The sequence below is a fragment of the Salvelinus sp. IW2-2015 genome, linkage group LG4q.1:29 (assembly GCF_002910315.2).
Source record: "Salvelinus sp. IW2-2015 linkage group LG4q.1:29, ASM291031v2, whole genome shotgun sequence".
NCBI lineage: Eukaryota > Metazoa > Chordata > Actinopteri > Salmoniformes > Salmonidae > Salvelinus > Salvelinus sp. IW2-2015.
Window position 1 is genome coordinate 27,051,512 of NC_036842.1, and position 17,810 is coordinate 27,069,321.

The 17,810-nt window shown below is 42.7% G+C and overlaps 1 protein-coding gene across 1 annotated transcript in view; it reads left to right on the top strand.

The window, feature by feature from the left end:
• The first annotated feature begins 226 nt into the window (after positions 1-226).
• Positions 227-17,810, top strand: part of LOC111960869 (high affinity cAMP-specific and IBMX-insensitive 3',5'-cyclic phosphodiesterase 8B-like) — a 37,483-nt gene continuing 19,899 nt past the window's right edge. The window contains exons 1-3 of the mRNA XM_023983038.2: positions 227-1,168; positions 7,016-7,072; positions 16,235-16,425. Of these exons, the coding sequence (XP_023838806.1) occupies positions 887-1,168; positions 7,016-7,072; positions 16,235-16,425 (530 nt within the window). The 5' untranslated portion in view covers positions 227-886. The remainder of the gene's footprint in view (positions 1,169-7,015; positions 7,073-16,234; positions 16,426-17,810) is intronic.

Here is a 17,810-nt window from a genome sequence, read left to right on the forward strand (position 1 = left end):
TCTGTGTTTGTGTATAATTGCAGTGGCACGTGAAATAGCCAAATTGATGAATAGCCTCTTAGATAGATTGTCAGATAATAGATAATGTCTCTAGTTGACATAGGCTCAATCTTCAAATTTGGAAATGATTTGGATCCATTCACACCGCCAGGAAATGCGAGGAGGAAACTGCTGACCAGTGGTGACCAACTGCGATGAGCCCTGGATTGGATGACAGCAGCCTACGATGATGTGTGGATGAGAGAGAGACCTCAGACAATAAAATGCGATGGCCAGATGAAGAGGAAATGAGCCAGTGTGATCCAGCGATTTCACGCGGCGTTTTTTTAATCCAATCAATATGATGATGAAAAGGATAAGGAGAAGAATAGCGTCTTTGTTACGCCACCAACATAAGGATAGCCTGATGGTTGCAAATGGTTACGTTCGCACAGCCTGGGCTATATAGGCTAGAGAAGATCATATCATTAATCGACATTATTGCGAGCCATGAAATGACATAACGTCTAGGCCTGTATGCTGTAATACATAATAACGTCAATGATGATCATTTTTCACTAAATGGACTGGATTTGAACGCTGCAGCACTAGGGAATATCACAGAGGAAATTACATTCAACTCCTAATAACGGATGGAGGAGCGCATGCATTAATTAATTAACGGAGCCGAGAAGCTCAGCGGCGATATTAAAGAGATGAAACACCTTTCGTTCTCTCTTGATGTACTCAACCGGCCAACGAGGGAGAGGTGAGAGACAACAAGGAGCAGCCGATGATCGGAGAGAACAGCGGCCACAGCGCAGCGGCAGGCATCCGGGACAGTGATAACTCAGAGAGAGCGCTGTTTACTGTCATCTGAGATCTGGCTCCGGACCAGCGGTGAGGCATGGGCTGCGCTCCCAGCATCCACGTCTCCCAGAGCGGCGTGATCTACTGCCGAGACTCGGACGAGTCCAACTCTCCGCACCAGACCACCACTATATCCCAGGGCACCGCGGCCACCCTCCATGGGCTGTTCATTAAGACGGACGCGGCCGACACCATCCCCTCGGTAATCACTTACCAGACCAGGCAGTCCCGGAACAAATCTCACGGAGAGAGGAGAGAGAACAGCGGGGGACACATCTGCATCGAGGCCGAGACACAGACCAGTCACACCAGTGTCAAGGTAGATAGGGGTTTGCTTTTTCACAATCACAAGGAATGAATGAAGCTATTCAGAAGGCCATTATATTCTAGTATCTTATCAAGTATCTGCTTTAAAACCAATTATACACGAATCTCATTCTGTCTTGCATGGGGGATAGCTAGTCTGATATCATTCATGAATAATGTGATTGTTTTGTGTTCATGGAATTTCTTATGATTGTTTGTGATCCATCAGCGTGTTGAGGTAGAAAGATATAAATATCGTGTGCTGGGTTTGGGGCATAGCCCAGACATATCCTAGGTAGCTGGAATGATTAATCATACATTCATAGAAGATAGGGATGGAAGTTCTCATCTGGTGACATTTGTCATCTGGTGTCATAAACACAACTTTCTTTTTGAAGGGTTGTGGTTAGGGTGAGTGAGTGAGTCAGTGAGTGAGTGAGTGAGTGAGTGAGTGAGTGAGTGAGTGAGTTAGAGAGTGAGTGAGTGAGTGAGCGAGAGTAGCACCATGGTGAAAGTGTAGTCCAAGATAATTAACTTTATAATTTAACTTATAAGAGCTCATTGTTCAAAATAGTTTAGTGACACTTGTACCATCTGGGTCTCAGTCATGCATCATAAAGCACTTTGGGTTGCTGATAAGAACTATGTGACAAATGTACAAATGTATAGGTGTACATACAGCGCTATACAAATAAACAGTGATTGACTAATTGATAAATACAGACAGACCGACCGATTCATTGACTGACTGACTAACAGACTGATATTGTTCATCTCTAATGGCATCAGTTTGAGACAGTGCTATGTAGGCCATATGACAGAGAGGTCCCAAACCTCACACAGTAACATCCCACTATGGCCTAATAACTTAATGGCCTTTATATAACTGTATCATGAGTTGAGGAGAGATGAGGGAGAGGGATAGAGATGTAAGAATGTGGTCTATCTTCCTCTCTCTTTCTCTTTCTCTCTCTCTCTCTCTCTCTCTCTCTCTCTCTCTCCTGTATTCTTTCCTCTCTCTCTCTCTCTCTCTCTCTCTCTCTCTCTCTCTCTCTCTCTCTCTCTCTCTCTCTCTCTCTCTCTCTCTCTCTCTCTCACTCTCTTCCTCCTCACACTCTCTCTCTCTCTTCCTCTCTCTCTTCCTCTCTGTCTCTCTCTCGCTCTCTCGCTCTCTCTTTCTTGATCTCTCTCTCTCTGTCTTCTTGGGATGAGAATGTATCATTGATACTATTGGTCACCAAAACCCGGCTGTGTGTGTCTGTGTCTTGTTGTGTTGCTACAGTGGTTGTTTACCCAGGCGGACAGGGCAGAGCAGGGTTGTGATGTGAACAGTGTGAACAGTCACATGTGAGAGGGCTGATCATGTTGCCCTGTACTCTGTACACTCTCTCCTCCAGGGCTTCTCACACAGCCTGTGTCGTCAGGCCATCTGGCAGTCTTTTTTGTTGCAGGCCAGCACTAACAAACCTAATTCAAGGAAAACGCTGATTAGTACATTTTTTTAACAGGTGCTGTAGCTCGTGTGTACACGGTGTGTAACACATTTTTGTTTACTTTTCTTAATATCTGCATAAGTAATGACTCTTGGTCTTTTGGGTCATGACCTCTGTCACAAGTACAACATATCACTAACACAAACCCTCCATAGAACTCAGCTAGATCCCCATCACTTTCCCGACACTCTCATTACCTTTTTCATGAATTACTTTTTTTTTTTTTTGCTTTAAAGCATGTTGAGATTATTTATGTAATGAAAAGTGCTATGTAAGTTGAATAAATAATGATGTATTATTATTCATTCAAGAGGCTTTGCAATCCGAACATATAAGCAACTGTTAGAGAGAGGCCAAATTAACATGGTAATCATTCTAGTGTGGACATAGTTGTCATTGTCCACCGGTCAGACTCAGAGGCATGTCATGTGCATCTGCACTTGGAGAGAGACCGTTCCATTCTAGCTTAGTTTCCAGAAGGCTGTTAGATGGAATACCATTACTAGTCATTAGTTGCACTGGAAGCAGAGGGCTTTTTCTCTGAGCAGAAAGCAGAGAGCACCAATGACATGGCATTGATTGGTGCATTTAACCCATTTAAACCTAGACTCGTGTCATGACTCAATGTAGAAGAAGACAAAGAGATTCTTCTGCACGCACGCACGCACGCACGCACGCACGCACGCACGCACACACACACACACACACACACACACACACACACACACACACACACACACACGCACCCACACCCAGACACTGGTCACCCCAGTCACAGGGTCTTGTGAACAGAGTGAACAAAGCTAATTTTATGGGGGGCCCTTCTGGACAAAGTCTACCAACTATATGAAGGCCATTAAATTAGGCCTATTATGAAATAGATGTCCTTTAAGGGGGGTTCAAAGAAATTAAGTTCAATGACCTATACAGAAAAGCAAATCATGTTTATTTATTGGGGTCATATGTGTCATAGAGCAGAGAGTTAGTTGTTTTTTGTGCACTCGAGCTCAGTGCTTCGGCTCCTTCTAACCATCTGGGGAGAAGTTGAGAGGTGGAAAGAAGTGTGCTTGTTGGTATTAAGCTTTAGGTGAAAGATAAACACACACTAATATTCATCTATAGGACTGCTATGGTGATAAGGGTGTGTGTCCGTGCATAGATTTTGTTTGTGTGTGTGTGTGATTTGGTTTTATTATCCTTGTGGGGACCAGAAGTCCTCACAAAGATATTAAAACAAGTAATATTTGGACAAGTGGGGACATTTTGCCGCTCCCCGCAAAGAAAAAGGCTATTTTAGGTTTAGGGGTTAGGTTTAAGGTTAGGGTACAAATTAAGGTTAGGGTTAGAATTAAGGTTATGGTTAGGAGTTAGGGTTGGGTTTGGGGTTAATGTTAAGGTTAGGTTAAGGGTTAAGGGTTAGGAGTTAGGGTTAGGTTTGGGGTTAAGGTTAAGGTTAGGATAAGGGTTAGGAGTTAGGTTTAGAGTTTGGGGTTAAGGTTAGGTTAAGGGTTAGGGTTAGGAGTTAGGTTTGGGGTTAAGGTTGGGTTAGGGTTAGGAGTTAGGGTTAGGTTTGGGGATAAGGTTAAGGTTAAGGGTTAGGGTTAGGTTTGGGGTTAAGGTTATGGTTAAGGGTTAGGGTTAGGAGTCAGGGAAAATATGATTTTGAATGGGAATACATTTTTAGGTCCTCACAAGTATAGTAAAACAAACGTGTGTGTGTGTGTGTGCATGCGTCACGTGCGTGTGTTTGTGTGTGCGTGTTAAAATGCCCTCACCCAACAGTAGCAGCAGTCAGATGATTCTGAGTATAACTGGTTGTTCTTTATGGGACAAGACTGTGGAAAATTACTCTGCTGTGTTTAGGGAATTAACCCTCATTGTATTCCCAGTTCCTGGTTCCTCTGCTACTTCACTTCTGTGAATTACTGGTACAATTTATAAACGTTCTTGGTCTCTAATGCTTAATTCATATCGTGGTCTCATTAGGTCTTACTACATGTTGATAAGTGTCTTGTATCATGCAGACCATGTAGAGTGTTATCTAAGTCTGTCCAGACCGTGCTTCCCCATGTTAGATCACACTGCATGGTAAGAAGACATTGTATAATGTTACTTCCATAATGGCTCACAGTCAGTAAGTCCCTCAAAGTCTGTTCATCATGATGAAGAACATGAACTGATAATAAGAGACTTTTAATCATATTAGAGTCAAATAGAGATATTCAGTGGTTCATTTCAACATGTGGTGAGAAAAAAGGACATTTTACGAACCAGTTGTTAACATTGTTACAGAAGCGTATTCTCTGCTTTACAGAAGCCTAAGATATTGGTAATATATTTCTATGGAAATGGAAGGTATGGTTGGTTGGTAGCTGATACAGTAGTTAGAGCAGGTAAACCCATAATGAGCAGTATGTATGTAAGTTACTCACTGAGTCTCACTGCATTTGTTTTATGTTGTTCAACTGAATGTTGTCCTGAATGCAGAAAGAGAGAGATGTGTACCTGTTGTTTTGACATGTTATATGTGACCTAGGTATCCCCGTTTCCCTTGACCCTGTTGTACTGCTTATGGACACACACACACACATACACACACACGTGTACACACACGTGTACACACACGTGTACACACACACACACACACACACACACACACACACACACACACACACACACACACACACACCCACAGGTAGATGGTACTCTTGTGTTCTCTGTTACAGTATGTAACCTGGCCTCTTCTACATTCAGGACAGACGAGACAGACAGACAGACAGACAGACAGACAGACAGACAGCAGACAGACAGGACAGACCAGACAGACAGACAGACAGACAGACAGACAGACAGATCTCAGCTACCAGGTGGTCTGATGAAAGGCTTTTTTGAAGTGGAAAGGATGCAAGTTTTTTTTGTTTTTGTGTGAGAGAGTGTGTGTGCATGTGTCGTGTAATGTATATGTATGTGTGTTAAGGGGTTAGCTAATGTATCTGAGAGCTTTCAGGGTGCCATAGTCTTTTATCTGAGCCAGAGCTGCAGCATACACAGACACACACACACACACAGCACTGTGGAAGAACATAGGCTAGTGTTAGCTTTGGTGCATACTGAGAGAGGGGAAATGATTGGACACTACATGAAAAGAGAGAGACCGAGAGAGAGGTAAAAAAAAATATGACAGGAATGGAAAGAGAGAGGGAGACATAGAGAGAAGGGAGGGAGAGAGTGAGAGAAGGGAGGGAGGGAGGGAGAGAGAGAGAAGGGAGGGAGAGAGAGAGTGAGAAAGATTTTTTTTTAAGAGAGGTCGTAGAGAGTTTTATGCTCTAAGCCGTCACTGCTTCAGGCTCTCTATACACCCATCTATGCCCCTCCTGGACAGAGACAGGGACAGGGCACAGAGACCTAATGAGCTCATTGTTGGTAATAATCACCATACAACATTGGCCATACATCAGATCCTAACTAACGTCCAACAAACACAAACAACCCCTCATCGATCTGATGTGACCGCAGCAAACCAGAGCTGGCCTCACTCAACTCTGTAAGGGGGGCCAAGAGGGACAATTAACTCACAGCTAGTGAGTCATTGAGCTGTGATGATGATGACATAAGCAGTTAATGACTGATGTCCAAAGAGGCACAGAGACAGATATGGGTCATTTTGACATTCTGCATATGTAGAGACTTGTCAACTTGATCATATTGGGTGAGGTATTGGTGTGAGATGTCATTGCCTGTGATGTGATGTACTGTAGTGTACATGTCATTTTTGAAGCTGCGTTAGCTACAGTCTATCAACAGTGTTAGTACTGCTCCTCCACATGGCATTACTGACATACACCTGTCTGTCTGCATCCAGCCAGTAGAGCCCTTAATACTCTGTAAATAGGCTTGTAATGGATCTGCTCTTGCTGCGTCACTAATATGTTGTGTGCGTGTACGTGTGTGTGTGTCTGAGTGTGGAACGTCCTAAGCCGCTCCGTTAGTCAACAGTTCAGTAGCCAGAAATCCTTCCTGCTAGGTGATACAGTAACAGGGTTCAGTAAGCTAAAGAAGGTTTTCCCGGGAGTGTGGAGCTTTTGTCTTTTCCTGAGGAATACCTGCCTATGGACTTACCTACAGTATGGAGTATTAATTCTTTGAGAGCATCAGAGAGAGAGAGAGGAGGAAAAGCAGTAGCGAGAGAGAGGTGCAGGGCATGTATGGTACTCGAAGGAGAGGGTCAAATGGTAAGCAGTGCTCTGTTTCTCTGTTTTCTACATTTCAGTTTTTACTTCTGCTCTCTCTTTGTTTACTTTTGGTGTTCATTGTTTTGTTGTTTTGTTTGAACATGAACTCATTCTCTCTCTCTGGTTGTGTTCCAGGTATCAGCCACAGAAGAGTGTATAGGACCTATGAGACTGACCCAAGAACCTATTCAGGTAAAACTGCACTCTACATTGTATTTCTCCTGATAACAGCATGCTCCAGTTTAGTGCCCACTCTCTGTCAATTATCAGGAGTCTGCTGTATTTTGTTATGCATTCAGTGAAGTTACATGTTCAGGGGTAGAGCCCATCGTGGGCAGTTTCTCTCTTCTTCAAGCTACAAGAGGCATTGGAGTGGTGGCCATTTTGAATGGCACGGAACAGGATGTGATTAGAAAGCCTAATCAGAGTAATTTGCTATAATGACTTTTGGGTCCTGTAAATTTTAATTTAAATTTCAGTCGTTTGGCATGCTGTTGCTCAGAGCTGCTTACAACCAGTCATTGTTAGTGTTCATAATCCAAGAATAAAGCAAATGCATAAAACAAGCAGACCTGGGTTCAAATAATGTTACTTTCACATACATTTCGTATTAAGTATTCAGATATTTTTTATATGAAAACACAAGTTGTTGAATATTGGAATGTATTTAGAAATACGCTTGGAAAGTATTGGCATGTATATGAAAATACTCAAATACACTCCTATGCATTTAATAACCCAGGTATTTGAAATAATTTTTGAAATAAGTAGTTGAAAATACTTTGAAATAGTAGGCTATTTATAGGAAATTATTTGAAAATACTTCCAATAGAAGTAGTTGATTCCGACCACATTATTTGAAAATAGTCAAATATACAGAAAATAAGAATTTAAATAACACATAATCAAATACATATATTTGAAGCCAGGTCTGTAAACAAGTCCCACTGGGCACCCACTGGTTAAATCAACGTGTGAAATAGACGTTGAATTGTCGTCTGTGCCCAGTGGAGTATCTCTATCTACATAAAATGTGACTGTGTCTGTATCTCTATGGGATGTGATTTGGCTGTATCTGAATGGGATGTGATCTATCATTGCATGATGTTTTTAGGGACACACCACATAACACAACATGGCATAAGGACAGCGCATTTATATAACACTTTAAACCTAATAGAAGTGTGTGGGTGGAGGTTCTTGTGTCCAGGCCTTGTGTAGAGACTTGAGACAGGTTTTAGTTGTACAGTGACCAGCTGCTAGCTGGGGTTAATGATGTGGTTGGGGCATGTGTGTCCTGTGGATTGGGATTAAGGCAGTGTGAGCCTTTTAGAAGGCCAGATTAGCTCCCAGGCTCCTTACAGTGTTGTGTAACTAAGGAAAGGGAGAGTTAGTTACTCAAGGTCAGGGGTGTGTTCTGTTTGTTGTGGAACAGTTCATCTAGACATAGGTCTCTGTATTTTGCCTTCTCTGTCATTGCACTTGGTTGAGAAATGGAATAGTCCCAAAAGTGCAAACCTCGCCCACCATCTGGCCGGCATAATCCAACACTCAAAGTATTTGAAAGAAAGGTCATACTGAAATGCTCTACCCTGCATCCATTCCTCTTTATTGTGCCAGATAAAACCTCATCCATCCCTACAGCCCTCATTCAAACCTCATATCCAGCCCTCGTCCATTCTTCTTTATCAGGCTGTGTAAGAGCCTCTGCAGGAGGCCCCATACAGCCCTCAACACACGCTCCATAAAAACATTGAACTACTCTCCTAAAGCAGTAGAGGGCACACACGCGAAGAGTCACGCACACACACAGACACACGCAAGGGAGCACACGCACACACACAGTCACACACTTTACTGTACTCCCTCCTCCCTTTTTACCTCCCTCCCATTAGAACAGACAGAGAAAAAGAGAGAGAAAAGAGAAAGAGAAAAACGCTCTGGAAGAGAGAGTTCCATGCTAAAAGTTTCCTCCTGACGTTGACCATTTCCTCTGAGCCCTGGAAAGACTGTAGCTCCAAATCGATTTATCTCTGGCTCCTTCATTTCTGCACACTGTCACAGTACTTCACCTATATCAGAGAAATGATTTACCAGAGGGCTCAGAGGGTGTACTGTAGTTGACTATAGGCTGTATAAGACAGTAGCCCGTCATTTCCCAAACCATTGGTCGCAACACCATACAGGGTTGCCTTATTTGAAAATGGGATCAGAAGAGAATCTCTGAAAAAAATGACAATAATTGCGCTTGGTTCATAGAACCGGGGTTACATCAGTAACCTCCAATAGCCGGTAGATGCGGTTGTAATTAACAGTGGTTTCTCTTTTATTCCTACAAATGTGGCTCTTCTGAATGGTTTAACTTTTTACTGCAGTTGGTTAAATCAGGGTCACACAGAGTGATTCTTGGTAGTCTTAAACAAATCTACTTTGAAACAAAAGTATATACCTCACACACACGGTTATGGGCTTAAAAAGAAGAAGAGAAATGTACTTTGAGTTTGTATCCCAATATTACACTTTATACTGTACATCACAGAAGACTGAAATATAATACAACCATTTGACATATAAACACCAGATTTTCAGAGTACATTTAAATAAAATGTTTATTAATTATGAAATTATGAAAAATATGAATAACATTCCACCCATGAGGCCACTAGGTAATTTGACTGCAACAAAGGGCTACGCTACAACATATTATGACCCCATCACTGAAAAGATAAGACTCTCAGGAACACGTGTCTCTTCTGTTTCCCTCTACAATGACCACAAGCTGTTCAAGACTCATTAGAACAGAGTGGACAGGATCAGCCACTAAATCAGAGGGGGGAAAGAAAATCATCAATGATGACACTGAAGATCATACAAAATGATTGCCTGATGATCTTCTGAACTTCCCAATACCTTTCTGATGCATTTCAGTTACTTCAAACCATACTTCCTTCAGATTAAATACTGTCAAACGTACTGTCAGGCTGATTTGTAATAGACTGTCATAGCCCCAAAGTAAACATTGGCCTTTGATTACATCACTATTTTTACATGGTGGGGTCGCACATTTTTTTAAATCAAAATGGAGTCGCGGGCCAACACATTTGGGACCACTGCAGTAGTGCTCTTACTTTGGACTGGGAATTTAAGAAACATATCGAGAAACACAGCCACCACTTGAAAACACAGGAGAAGCATTTACATCGTGTTTTGGAGGTGAGGAGTAAACCATGCCTATTAGGAATGATCCATTGATCGATCCATCAGATTGATGACTTGAAAATGAGATGGAGACGTAGTAGGTCACTATAAAGTAGAATCTTAATTTGAGCCAGTTTGCTACAGTAGGAAAATAATCCTGCAGCAACAGGAAATGTGAATTATTGTGTGGATTATAATTAATGGACATTTTTGTATGCCTTGGTTCTACACCAAGAGGAGTCACACTAGCAAGACTTGGTCTAAAGCCAGTCAGCTAGATGTTGCCTACCTCTCTCTCTCTCTCTCTCTCTCTCTCTTCTCTCTCTCTCCTCTCTCTCTTCTCTCTCGCTCTCGCTCTCGTCTCGCTCTCAGCTCTCTCTCTCTTCTCTCTCTCTCTCTCGCTCTCTCCAGGAGCCTCAGCCTCCTGTCTGTCTGTTCCGTATGTTCATCCCTCTATCTGTCTGGCCATGGTTGTGCAGAGATGGAGGCTTAACTTCTTGCAACTATAGGGGGTGCTGTTCCGCATTAGCAATTTTGTGTCTCCAAATTAAACTGCCTCGTGCTAAATTCTTGATCGTACAATATGCATATTATTGTTATTTTGGATAGAAAACACCTTCTAGTTTCTATAGAAGTTGAATTTTGTCTCTGAGTGGTACAGAACAATTTCTACAGCACTTTTCATGACAGGGTTCAGATTTCAGAAATTTTTACCTCTGATCTGGGGTCTGTTTATAAGGCCACAGTGAATGCTATGAAGAAACCGACACTGCCTACGTCTTCCTCTGGGTGTCTGTACGTCATCACGTTTTCAATGAAGTCGATGGGACGTTCACAGCCATTATAAATGACAAAAATGTACAGAGACCCCTTTTCTCAACGTGGCCTCAAGCGTGAAGGCCATCGGACCTGCCTCGTTCAAAATCGTTTTCTAACCAGCAATATTTCTCGGTCATGTTTTCAGTCGTTATAGTTGTTAAAAACATCATAATGTAGTTAATTTGAGCCGTTTTATATCAATTTATATCCGTTTAGTGCGATTTTGAGGAATTTCCTTTGTTTGTGCGTTCTGAAAGTTTGGACACACGTTTTAGGGAGTCGGTCGTTGGTGGTGGACATTTCGAAGGACAGAGGACATCTATCGACCAAAGACGTTTATAACATAGAAAGGATACATTGCCCAAGAATATGATGGAAGAACAGCTCAAAGTAAGCAATATTTAATATGATAAACCGTGTTTCTGTCGAAATATTTTAAACGCATAATTCGCCATTTTGTTTGGTATAGCTTCACTTGGCCACCCTGTATTGAAAAGTAAGGATAATTTTTAAAAATGTAATCCGCGGTTGCATTAAGAACTAATTTGTCTTTCGATTGCTGTCAACCCTGTATTTTTTAGTCAAGTATATGATTAGCTTTCAATTAAACTAGATCACTCTGATAGATGACGTCAGACATATTGAGGCTTGATTTCCTAGTATTTTTATTGTGTAACCACGGTTTTTGTATGGCTAAATATGCACTTTTCGAACAAACTGTATATGTTATATTGTAAAATGATGTACAGGAGTGTCATCGGAAGAATTCTGAGAAGGTTAGTGAAAAAATTAATATATTTTGGGGTGATTACGTTATAGCGCTCTTTGGCTGGAATCGATGCTCTGGTAACGTTTGTTCATGTGGTATGCTAACTTTCGATTTATTGTGTTTTCGCTGAAAAACGCTTAGAAAATCTGAAATATGGTCTGAAATCACAAGAACTGGGTTTTCCATTGCTATGCTTTGTCTATTTTTTATGAAATGTTTTATGATGAGTAAATTGGTCATACACGTTGCTCTATCTAGTAATTCTAGTCGATTTGTGATGGTGGGTGCAATTGTAAAACTGTGATTTCTACCTGAAATATGCACTTTTTTCTAACAAAAACTATCCTATACCATGAATAGTTATCAGACTGTCAATCTGAAGAGGTTTTTTTCTTGGTTAGTGGATATCAATATCTTAGTTGAGCCGAATTGGTGATAGCACCTGAAGGAGTAAGAAACTGATGGAGTTAGAAATAGTGGTGTATTTGCTAACGTGTTTTAGCTAATAGATTTTACATATTTTGTCTTCCCTGTAAAACATTTTAAAAATCTGAAATGGTGGCTTTATTCACAAGATCTGTATCTTTCATCTGGTGTCTTGGACTTGTGATTTAATGATATTTAGATGCTACTATCTACTTCTGAAGCTATGCTAGCTATGCTAATCAGTGTGTGGGGGGTGGGGGGTGCTCCCGGATCCGGGGTTGATACTCGTGAAAGGTTAACCTCTGAACTGTGATTGGCTGAGTCAGCGTGGTAGAACAGTTAGGAGTAGAGGTCCATCTCTCTGCCTGTCCTGCCCTGAGTGTAACAGTGTATAACAGTGTGTACTCTTTAGCTTAGTTGATAGAGAGCATTCCCGCTATGTTCGATTCCAGGGAAAGTCCATAAGTAAAATATATACATGCATGACTGTAAGTCACTTAGGGTAAAAGCTTCTGCTAAATGACATATAAACTCAGCAAAAAAAGAAACGTCCCTTTTTCAGGACCCTGTCTTTCAAAGATAATTTGTAAAAATCCAAATAACTTCACAGATCTTCATTGTAAAGGGTTTAAACACTGTTTCCCATGCTTGTTCAATGAACCATAAACAATTAATGAACATGCAGCTGTGGAACGGTCATTAAGACACTAACAGCTTACAGACGGTAGGATATTAAGGTCACAGTTATGAAAACCTAGGACACTAAAGAGGCCTTTCTACTGACTCTGAAAAACACCAAAAGAAAGATGCCCAGGGTCCCTGCTCATCTGCGTGAACGTGCCTTAGGCATGCTGCAAGGAGGCATGAGGACTGCAGATATGGCCAGGGCAATAAATTGGAATGTCCGTACTGTGAGACGCCTAAGACAGTGCTACAGGGAGACAGGACGGACTCCTGATCGTCCTCGCAGTGGCAGACCACGTGTAACAACACCTGCACAGGATCGGTACATCCGAACATCACACCTGGGGGACAGGTACAGGATGGCAACAACAACTGCCCGAGTTACACCAGGAACGCACAATCCCTCCATCAGTGCTCAGACTGTCCGCAATAGGCTGAAAGAGGCTGGACTGAGGGCTTGTAGGCCTGATGTAAGGCAGGTCCTCACCAGACATCACCGGCAACAATGTCGCCTATGGGCGAAAACCCACCGTCGCTGGACCAGACAGGACTGGCAAAAAGTGCTCTTCTCTGACGAGTAGCGGTTTTGTCTCACAAACAGGAGTGATGGTTGGATTCGTGTTTATCGTCGAAGGAATGAGCGTTACACCGAGGCCTGTACTCTGGAGCGGGATCGATTTGGAGGTGGAGGGTCCGTCATGGTCTGGGGCGGTGTTTCACAGCATCATTGGACTGAGCTTGTTGTCATTGCAGACAATCTCAACGCTGTGCGTTACAGGGAAGACATCCTCCTCCCTCATGTGGTACCCTTCCTGCAGGCTCATCCTGACATGGCCCTCCAGCATGACAATGCCACCAGCCATACTGCTCGTTCTGTGCGTGATTTCCTGCAAGACAGGAATGTCAGTGTTCTGCCATGGCCAGCGAAGAGCCCAGATATCAATCCCATTGAGCACATCTGGGACCTGTTGGATCGGAGGGTAAGGGCTAGGGCCATTCCCCCCAGAAATGTCTGGGATCTTCCAGGTTCCTTGGTGGAAGAGTGGGGTAACATTTCACCACAAGAACTGGCAAATCTGGTGCAGTCCATGAGGAGGAGATGCACTGCAGTATTTAATGTAGCTGATGGCCACCCCAGATATTGACTGTTACTTTTGATTTTGATCCCCCCCTTTGTTCAGGGACACATTATTACATTTATGTTGGTCACATGTCTGCGGAACTTGTTCAGTTTATGTCTCAGTTGTTGAATCTTGTTATGTTCATACAAATATTTACACATGTTATGTTTGCTGAAAATAAACACAGTTGACAGTGAGAGGATGTTTCTTTTTTTTGCTGAGTTTATTATTATTATATGTAAACCACTTAGGGAAACCACTGTGACTAATCAATATTATGTGGTTGTACATACACACTACTTAGCACTTGTATGATAAAGGTAATCTTGAACAACATCCACTTTGGAGGCAGTGGGATCAGGTATGTCACGTACTGTATGTGCCTGTGTTGCCAAGCGTGCAACACACACAGAGCCGTGCGTACGTGTGGCGACCCCTGTCTGGCCCGTGTGCGGGTGCAGGGCAGGTCGGCATCAGGTCTGTGTGTGTGTGTGTGTGTGTGTGTGTGGTGTGGTGTGTGTGTGTGTGTGTGTGTGTGTGTGTGTGTGTGTGTGTGTGTGTGTGTGTGTGTGTGTGTGTGTGTGTGTGTGTGTGTGTGTGTGTGTGTGTGTGTGTGTGAATGTCACACGGCAGCTCCATGGTTACACAGAGCAGAACCATGGTTCCACAGCCCTGGTCGGGATAAACGGTGTAGACCTTTCACAGCCTCCTACCAATGCCAGCTTCTTGTTCTCCCGCTCTCATCTTCCTTTCGTCTCCTCCATTCCTTTGCTCCCTTCTTTTCTTCATGCCCCTGCCAGTCTGTCCTGTCAGCAGCAGCGCATGACTGGCGAGACGGCTCCCTTTAATCCCTTCTCCTCTCTTCTTGCTCTCCCTGTTCTGTTTCTCTTTATATATCTCTGAGCTGTGTAACAAGTCCATCCATCTTCTGTCTTGTCTCTTACTGTCTTCTAAAGTATAGGTAAAGCTTCCATACAAGATGAAGACCAACAGGTTGGGTGTATTATAGTTCAGGCCAAACACCTGTTGGTGTGAAAATAGCTCTCATCAATCATCAATAAACTATCATCTACCTGGCTCCTGGGTACTCTTCGTAAGGAACAATAGCAGGCTTTCATTGGACGAGGAAATTCCTGGGAAAGTGGTGTGAAGCTGTGTCGCTGAACTATTAAGTGCTGTACCGTATATCAGCACTTAACAAGCACTGATAAGCTTATTAGTCTACCGGTCCTAGCTTCATGTTTGTATAATCAGCAAGTGTTTGTCAGCAAGCTACCTTTGTCAGGTAAGAGATATTTCATACCATCTGCGTCTCTCTCTCTTTCTCTTTCTCTCTCTTCTCTCTCTCTCTCTCTCTCTCTCTTTCTCTCTCTCTCTCTCTCTCTCTCTCTCTCTCTCTTCTCCTCTCCTCTCTCTCTCTCTCTCTCTCTCTCTTCTCTGCTCTCTTCTCTCTCTCTCTCTCCTCTCTCTCTCTCGCTTCGCTCTCATTCAATTTTAAGGGCTTTATTGGCATGGGAACATGTTAACATTGCCAAAGCAAGTGAAATAGATAAACAAAATGTGAGATAAACAATATAAAAATGAACAGTAAACATTACATCACAGAATTTCCAAATAATATAAGACATTTCAATAAATAAACATATATGGGTTTGTATTTACAATGGTCACAAATCTTGCTGCTGTGATGGCACTGTGGTATTTCACCCAGTAGATATGGGAGTTTATCAAATTGGGTTTGTTTCTAATTCTTTGTGATCTGTGTAATCTAAGGGAAATATGTGTCTCTAATACAGTCATACATTGGGCAGGAGGTTAGGAAGTGCAGCTCAGTTTCCACCTCATTTTGAGGGCAGTGTGCAAATATCCTGTCTTCTCTTGAGAGCCAGGTCTGCCTATGGCGACTTTCTTAATAGCAAGGCTATGCTCACTGAGTCTGTAACATAGTCAAGAGCTTTCCTTAAGTTTGTGTCAGTCACAGTGGTCAGGTATTCTGTGTACTCTCTGTTTAGGGTCAAATAACATTCTAGTTCAGTTTTTTTTTGGTTAATTCTTTCCAATGTGTCAAGTAGTTAGTTATCTTTTTGTTTTCTCATGATTGGTTTTGTCTAATTGTGTTGCTGTCCGTGGGGCTCTGTGGGGTCTGTTTGTGTCTGTGACAGAAAGCCAGGACAGCTTGCTCAGGGGACCTCTTCTCCAGGTTCATCTCTCTCTCTCTCTCTCTCTCTCTCTCTCTCTCTCTCTCTCTCTTCTCTCTCTCTCTCTCTCTCTCTCTCTCTCTCTCTCTCTCTCTCTCTCTCTCTCTCTCTCTTCTCTCTCTCTCTCTCTCCATCCCAGGTCCTGCTGGTGTTTGCGAAGGAGGATGGTCAAAGCGATGCCTTCTGGTGGGCGTGTGACCGGGCGGGTTTCAGGTGTAACATTGCCCGAACGCCCGAGTCCGCCGTCGAATGTTTCCTGGACAAGAGCCACGAGATCGTGGTCATTGATGGACGCCACTCACAATACTTCGAGGCAGAGGCTATCTGCCGGTGAGCTCAAACTGTTTGTCTGTCTGAGATTATGGTAATACAAACTGTCCGTCTGTCTGTCTGTCTGTCTGTCTGTCTGTCTGTCTGTCTGTCTGAGACGATGGTAATACAAACTGTCTGTCTATCTGTCTGAGACGATGGTAATACAAACTGTCCATCTGTCTGTCTGTCTGAGAGGATGGTAATACAAACTGTCTGTCTGTCTGTCTGTCTTTCTGTCTGTCTGTCTGAGATGATGGTAAAACAAACTGTCTGTCTATCTGTCTGTCTGAGATGATGGTAATACAAACTGTCTGTCTGTGCGTCTGTCTGAGATGATGGTAATACAAACTGTCACACAGTTACTCTGACATCCAAGACATTCCTGGACGAAAATGATTCTACAGAATGTATCATGCCTCTGTAGGTCTAACTGTTCGATGTACTGTAAGTGAGATTCCGGCTCAATATAAGTCATTTAATGCTTAATCAACTCAATTGTTCTATTATTGTGGCCCTGGTGGCACAAAGTAATCAAAGGTCTGACTTCACAGAGAGGCTTGGGAAAATGGTCACAACAGGGGACCAGCGTGTGTCTGTTTAAGGGGAAGGGGGTGTATCTGATCTCCATCAGCTAGGACTTGACAATGGTTCATCAAATCTCCCCATTTTTTTCTCAATTTTGCATGCCTTCTGAAACAGCTGCAACTGTATATGCATTCGTAAATCAAGTCCTTTCTTGAGTTTGGCTCAGGGATGGAACAACTGTTCAGCATCTGAGCTTATGGTTGTTTGTGGGGGAAAGGGGTTGAGTGTGTGTGTGTGTGTGTGTGTGTGTGTGTGTGGGTGTGTGCTGTGTGTGTGTGTGTGTGTGTGTGTGTGTGTGTGTGTGTGTGTGTGTGTATCCCACATCTGTTGCTGATTTTAGGGACAATATAGGATGAAACACAATAAGCTAACAATCCTTTGCATGAACTGCCTACGTTATTCCGCATATTATTTGTTAATTATGGAAATGAAGATACGCAGGGTTTTTAAAATACAGTACCAGTCAAAGTTTGGACACACCTACTCATTGAAGGGTTTTTCTTTATTTTGACTATTTCTACGTTGTAGAATAATATTGAAGACATCAAAACTATGAAATAACACATATGGAATAATGTAGTAATCAAAAAAGTGTATTTGATATTTTACAAAGTAGCCACCCTTTGCCTTGATTACAGCTTTGCACACTCTTGGCATTCCCTCAACCAGCTTCATGAGGCATGCTTTTCCAACAGTCTTGAAGGAGTTCCCACATATGCTGAGCACTTGTTGGCTGCTTTTCCTTCACTCCGCTGTCCAACTCATCCCAAACCATCTCAATTAGGTTGAGGTCAGGGGATTGTGGAGGCCAGGTCATC